The sequence below is a fragment of the Lepidochelys olivacea genome (assembly GCF_965140295.1).
Source record: "Lepidochelys olivacea isolate rLepOli2 genome assembly, chromosome: 7".
Classification (NCBI taxonomy): domain Eukaryota; kingdom Metazoa; phylum Chordata; order Testudines; family Cheloniidae; genus Lepidochelys; species Lepidochelys olivacea.
In genome coordinates, this window is record NC_140417.1 from 114,413,309 (window position 1) to 114,420,626 (window position 7,318).

The 7,318-nt window shown below is 47.4% G+C and overlaps 1 protein-coding gene across 1 annotated transcript; it reads right to left on the minus strand.

Moving 5' to 3' along the window:
• Positions 1-2,613: 2,613 nt before the first annotated feature.
• On the minus strand, positions 2,614-6,715 carry ADRB1 (adrenoceptor beta 1). The gene is made up of 2 exons (XM_084634151.1): positions 5,302-6,715; positions 2,614-3,566 (listed from the first exon to the last, which is right to left on the minus strand). The coding sequence occupies exons 1-2, from the start codon at positions 6,595-6,597 to the stop codon at positions 3,465-3,467; spliced, it is 1,398 nt and encodes a 465-aa protein (XP_084490277.1). The 5' UTR covers positions 6,598-6,715; the 3' UTR covers positions 2,614-3,464.
• Positions 6,716-7,318: the final 603 nt, after the last annotated feature.

A 7,318-nucleotide genomic window follows, 5' to 3' on the forward strand; every position in this document is an offset into this window, starting at 1 on the left:
AGGAAAGTGTGCAGAGCAGGGGAGGTTTGCACAATAACAGCTTAAAAGTTATTAATAAAATTTCAACTTCAGATAAGGCTTGGAAAAAAAAGATAAGAAAGTTGTCTTCTATATTTGAATACACTTGCATGCCAAATGACAGAGATGGTGTTTGCAACAGAAATAGTGCATGCTATCAGAAACAAACTACTTATCATGCTGAATTCCTTGTACGTTGTGGGTGATGTAAAGATGTAATTCTAAGCATTTTAGGCCACACTTACTGAACCAGATTTAGTTAGTTGCAATTTTTGCTTACTAATGGCTCATGCTGGTACTAGACCTATATGTAATCCATGGATGAAAGTGCAATATAGGTGCACACTTTGAGCCAGATTTGTAAAGATATTTGGGTGCCCAAAGATGCAGATAGGTGCCTAGTGGAATTTTCAAGATTGGCTAGGCACCTAACTCCCATTGGCACCTATGAACTTTTGAAAATTCCATTAGATGCCTATCTTTAGGCACTTGACTACTTTTAAAAAATCCAACTCCTCTCCTAACTTGTCTGCAGTGCTGGATTCACAAGAAATGCAGGATCTGGTTTCCTTATGCTTTTTACCTGCAAAAAGCAGCTACACTGAAGCCCAAATCTCCAAACCCATATGCCTAAAGTTAGGCTCCTAGATTTACATGTACATGCCTATAGAGAAGTAGCTTAATTTTCAAAAATACTGAGCTCCCAAGGAAGTCAATGGGGGCTACAGGCTCTTAGCATCTTTGGCAAACAGGCCACTTCTATTTTAGTGCCTAAAGTTTAGAAGCCTGTTTAGACATCCTGGCCCAACAATTTGAGCCATAATGCATGCAGTCTGTACTCTTACAGTAGATTTTCTGTTTTATCTGCTTCTCCCTTCCCTTCAGGTCTCTAGTCTTCTGTTACTTAACTGTTCGGTGCAAGTGTGTGTGTGGCTGCGAGTCTAATGTTTGTACTCTCCTAGTGCAGCTCCTACTGTTAATCCCTGTCTGGTTTTCTTCAAAGAAATGTCATTATGGATGTTTGACTCATTGCCTCCGGAGTAACTCAGCTGTGCTGTAACTCTTCGCAGAGCATATTCCTGCTTTAATACTAAGAACAGGCTGTACCAAGACAGCAATCCATAGTCTTCCCTTCTTCACACACATGCACACCATATGACTTGCTCGGCCTCTAAGGTGCTGCTGCCTTTTTTACACTGGATGAGGTGAGGCATGTATCAGCCATTCAGATTGCGGGATGGATTATCTTTATTGACTGTCTAATCCTTCAGCCAATTAGAGACCTTCCAATTTTCAAAACTGCAGTATCTACCTATAGCCTATCTATCAGGTCATTTCTGATTGTCCAAAACACAATGACCAAATCCTGATCACTTTACTCACACAGGTGGTCCCATTGAAGTCCATGGGCACCATTCATCCTACATGTAACTCCAGTGACTTTGAGGGTGTTACATTAATCAAGGATGAGTGTGGCCCAGTGTATTTTCCCAGGGAGAGCGAGCTGAGCAGGTTTTGGTCCTAAAGCTGATCTAAGGCCCCCAGTTCAGCAAAGCACTTCATCATGCGCTTAACTTTAAGTGCATGAGCAGACTCATTGACTTCAGTGAGATCACTGGCGTGCGTAAAGTTAAGCATGTGCTAAACTGCTTTTGCTGGATCAAGGTTGAAGTCCATTAGACTCAATCTTTTCTGGCGTCGTAGAGTAGCAAATCGTCACTCTACTGCCTCCATCATGTATAAAATCATCACATCCTATATTAGTCAGCTGGAGTCAAATTTTGCCCTCAGTTACACCTCTGCAATTCTACTGACTTATCTGGAATAGTAGGGGTACAACTGAAGGCAGAATTGAATTCTTGGATTTAAATAGATGTCATTGGACCATGACGATAGAACGTATGTTTCATCTGGCAGCTGACCTGGCTTCACTTTGGCATTTAGCCCATTTCACTTGTTACGGGGGAATTATTAACTGCAGTTCAAGCCTGAACCCCAATGAAATCAATGGCAAAACTACCTTCTAAAGGCCCTTCAATTTGGTCCTGCATAAAAAAGCATTATCTTCTTGTAATATTAAGAGCACTTTGAATAAAAGATCGTTCCTGAAATTTTAAACATTAGGGCTTGGCTTGTTTCCAAAAGAACTGACTTTCACAAACGTTCTCCCAGGGAGGTTGCTGATTGCTAACTTCACTATTCCTCGGAGCGTTAGAGCACTAAAGACAGCCTCACTTTTACTCTGCACATCACAGGACAGAGGTGCTTTACAATATCGAGCAGTCTGTCTTTTTGTTGCTCTATTTGCCACAGCAGTTTCTAGTAATTAACTATTTATTCAGCTACCTGAATGAAATGCACCATTATGAAACAATGTAAAAAATGTGGCATTATGACGGAGTTCTACGTTCAAGACGCACATGAAAGATCTGAATCTGCCACCTTCCCCCTCTCAGCACAGCTGTGCTCATATGCAGAGTTCTGCCGAAGTTCACAGAGATACCAGCGTGACTAGGACACTACTCAATGTGCGTAAGGGTAGCAGAACCTGGCCCCAAATGAATCCACTACTAAGAGTAACATACCATCACAAAATAAGGGCCACATACGCTTTGCTTTATTCACAATATATAATTGTTTAAGCTACAGAAAGTTTTTTTTTTTTTAAACCAGTCACCTAACTTGTGTGATATAGGACCTGATCCAAAGCCCATGGAAGTCAACAGAAAAGATCCCCACTAACTTCAGTAGTCTTTAGATCTGATTCACTGAGTTGAAACCACTTAGGGGGCCTGATCCTGCAACCATTAAAGACAAGGGAAATACTCCCATTGATTCCAGTGTGTGAAGCGTCAAACTCATTGTGAATTTTGCTTGAAAGTGTTTTTACAATGCAGCAGAACAAAAGTCCGGAATTGTTTCAGATCATTACAGCCTGAAAATTATATCTCCAGTTAGATACCCTGAACTCAGTGGAGACCTCCATAGACTTCAGTGGGAATAGGTTCTGGCCCATATAGAATAGGGACTTGACCCTGCTCTCTCTGAAGTCAATGGCAAAAGTCCTTGAGAGTTCAGTGACACAGGATCAGACCCCATCCGTGTGAAGTGAAATTATTCTAAGAGTATCATTGACTTTATGATGGAGTACAATGCATAAGTTTCTATTAGACAGAGAATTTTCAGCTTTCAAACAAAATAGAATGAAATAGTTTTGTACTTCTAAATAGTAGGTATCCTGACTCCCAGTCCAGTACACTTAACAATAAAGATTGGTATAGCTAAGTAGGCATCATTAAAGAAAACGAATGTTTTCAAAATTAGGCTGGAAACACCTTGTTTTGGCCATTAGTTTAAGAGAAGTAGGCAGCTCTCACTGTAACAGGAACACAACCTTATTTGGTCTAGAAAGGTTTTTTTTTTGTTTTCTTTTTTACAATATTGTGTCAGGAAAAGCCATTAGACAGGACTGTATCGTTAACCTGATCCACATTTCCGAGCAAAACAAACTCTGTCCTTTCCAGTCTAGCCGGGGACCGCTTCTGAACCTATAGAGAAACACTGAACGTAACTTGCTTGTGATGCAATGACATTTATTGCACATTGACTGATCACTTACACAGTAGTAAATTGCACCAGAGTATAAATACGTTATAAAACACACACACACACACACACACACACACACACAGATGGGAAAATGGAAATGACACACAAGTGCTAAAACAACAGCAGATTCATGTGGGCACTTGGACATAAAAAATAAAAATAAAAAGGACCCTTAAGATACTTTAATTTATAATATAGATACATGTACAGTACCTTGATAAAGTAATATTAAAAAAGTAACTCTCAGTAAAATCGTAACATAGCAGACAAGAACAGAAATAGATCTGGGGTTTGACGTTATTTAACCCCCGTTTTATTTGTAATTTGACTTTTTGTGCAAGTAACATCTTTAATTCACTTTACAATTCTTGACAGGTTTCAGAGTAGCAGCCGTGTTAGTCTGTATTCGCAAAAAGAAAAGGAGGACTTGTGGCACTTTAGAGGCTAACAAATTTATTTGAGCATAAGCTTTTGTGAGCTACAGCTCACTAGCTCACGAAAGCTTATGCTCAAATAAATTTGTTAGTCTCTAAGGTGCCACAAGTCCTCCTCTTTTTATAATTCTTGACACTGTGCAAAAAATGGCTATGTTGCCGTTTTTTAAAAATGTGCAGTAATTTTTTTGATACAAGGAATTCATTTTTACTGTTCATCTGTAATTACAATGAACAAACTGCAGAAGGCTCAATGACTGGGGTGGGTTTTTTTTAGAAAATACTAATAGTGATACATAAATAAGCTGTTTAATATAAACACGTCTTTTTCATTTCCCCTGTACAATATGCACAGTTTGAGGTAGAAGTTTCTCAGCCTGATTGCTATTGTCTGGCAAGGGAAGATAAGCACAAAAAGTCACTAGTTTGCTGGTGCTGAAGAAAAAAGCAGAAGAGGTTTGTTCAAAATACAAGTATATCAATGTTCAACACTATGTATTTTTTATTCTTATCTGCTTTAGATAATGGGGGAGCCCAGCTACCAAGAGCTTAAAATAAAACTCATCAGAACACAAACACACTTTCAAAAGTGACTTTTAGCCATATGCAAAAGTGCTGAACACCTGCAATTCCCACGGACTTCAGTGAGATTTTTCGGCAGCCAGCACTTATTAAAATGAGGCTCTTTTCCTCCATGCGGGGCTACTGCTGCAGCTCCCAGAAGTAAGGACAGGGACAGCCGATAGTCCTAACTTTTGAAGCAAGGTTAATAACAGCTTGACCCTGCCAACGCTGATGGCAACGGCAAATTTCCAATACTTCAGTGTTTCAGGATCAGGCCCCTCTGCAACTGGAGCCCTCAGAAAAACGTAACCTATTTTCTTATTTCCTTTTCAAATTATTTTCCCTAACTGCCAACATCGAACTCCCCACAAAAAGATAATAATAATCCAAATGGGTTTGAGACAGTTTTTGTTAATTTCCTTTGTTCAGTGGTCAGTGGCCTCCCATTTCCTTTAGCTTTAGATGAGGTATGCTGCATACAAGTTCACCTGCTTTTAATTTTAAGTAAACACAGATTCTCTCCACAGCAAGAGATCAGTTTGGTCTGGTGTTTATTAACCAGACTCCTGGTGGCTTTTTCCTCCTTTTTATTTCCCTTCCTGTCTTTCTTTATGCTCAGTGTCCAGTTCACACAACCCTCTGCCCCACAAACCCGACATACACCCTATCCTTATACCTTGGATTCCGAATAGGAAATTTTGCTATTCCTCTCCTCCAGGCTGGAGTCACTGCCTCCCTGTGTGCCCCCATTGCAATCGGACCACGTCCCTCCGAGGCTGCGCTCTGGGGTGCCCAAAGTATTGATGAAGCTCCCTGCATACCGGGAGAGCTCCCCAGCACTAGCGTGCAACCTCCTGTCAGCTTTCCTGGGGCAGCAGAGCAGCCTCTTGAAGGCCTTGCGGAAGTCAGGGCTGCGGCAATAGATGATGGGGTTGAAAGCCGAGTTGGTATAGCCCAGCCAGTTGAAGAAGACGAAGAGCTGGTCTGGCACCAGGTCCCTGTTGAAGACCTTGACCACATTGACCAGGAAGAAGGGGAGCCAGCAGAGGGTGAAGACACCCATGATGATGCCCAAGGTCTTGAGGGCTTTTTGCTCCTTCAAGGCCAGGATCCTGGAGGTCCTTCTCCTACTGGCCCTGCCATTGCCCAGGATGGGCTGATGGTGGGATTGGGCCTGAGCAGGAGGCTGGGGGTGGCTGCAATAGAACCTGCCCTCGCACCTATCTATCTTCCTCATCTGTTCCTTGGCCTCCCGGTAGACTCTGATGTACACGAAGATCATGATGAGCAGGGGGATGTAGAAGGAGATAATGGAGGAGGCGATGGCATAGGCCCTGTTGGTGACGAAGTCACAGCAGCTGGGGTCCTGGTAGCAATCCAGAGCCTGGGGATCTCCATCCCGCCACCAATGCATCATGATGGGGAGGAAGGAGACCAGGGCGGAGATGGCCCAGACGGTGCAGATGATGCCCTTGGCCCGGCCCTTGGTCATGAGGCTCTGGTAGCGGAAAGGCGAGGTGATGGCCAGGTAGCGGTCGATGGCGATGACGCACAGGGTCTCGATGCTGGCCGTCACGCACAGCACGTCCAGCGAGGTCCAGCACTCGCACAGGAAGGAGCCCCAGAGCCAGCGGCCCTGCACCACCAGCGTGGCCCCGAAGGGCACCACCAGCGAGCCCATCACCAGGTCGGCGCAGGCCAGCGAGGTGATGAAGAGGTTGGTGAGGGTCTGCAGCCGCTGCGTGCGCCCGATGGCCGCGATCACCAGCCCGTTGCCCACCACGATCAGCAGCACCATCACGGCCATCAGCATGCCCATGCCCACCGCCCACTGGTGGGAGGGCAGCTCCAGGGGCAGCTGCCTGCTGCCCGGCGGGTAGGGCAGGGTGGAGGCGCTGCTGGGGGGCACGGGCGGCGGGGAGCTGGACCGGTTGGGGGGGTTGCAAAATGGGGCGAGCCAGCCGTCTCCCATGGCTGGGGCGGCTCAGGGCAGCCGGCTGCGGAGCCGGGCTGGCGGCATGAAGGCGAGGCGAGGCGAGGCGAGGCGAGGCGGCGCGCTCCCTGCAGCCGCCGCCGGAGCGATCTCCCGGCCGCCGCCGCCGCTCCGGGGCTGCAGCGTGGTTCCCAGCGCCCCGCGGCGGGCTCCGGCGCCCCGCGCCCCGCCCCGGCCCCGGCGCGTCACGGGCCGCGCAGCCAATGGCGTGGGGGCAGCGGCCACACCCCCCCCGCCCCGCGGCTGCAGCCCCCGGGCTGGGCTTGGAGCGGCCGCGAGAGCCTCCGCCCGCCGGGGCTCGCTGCCGAGCTCGCGCCCGCCCCGGGGCCCCCGCCGGAGGCAGCGCGCGGCGGGCGGGCGGGCTTGGGGCGTGTCGGACGGCGCCGGTTGCCAGCCGGACGCGGTGCCGCTGGCGGCAGCTTGGTGCCGCGATTTCCCCCCCTCTTGTCCCGCGCTCCGCTCTGGTGAGCCCAGCGCGGTGGGTCCCGCCAGGGGCAGGCGGACCCGGGCCGCGGCACCCGCAGTCCCAGCCAGCGAATTGGGGTGCGGGAATGTGGTAACCGGAGCAGGGAAGGCTGCGGGCCGGCGTTTCACGTGCAAAGGAAGGGAGGCGTGAATAAAGGATCCGTGTTTAATTAGCGGGCGTCCGCTCCCGCGCTGCAGACTCGAACCAGTGACAGGAGCGTAATTCAGTAGCCGA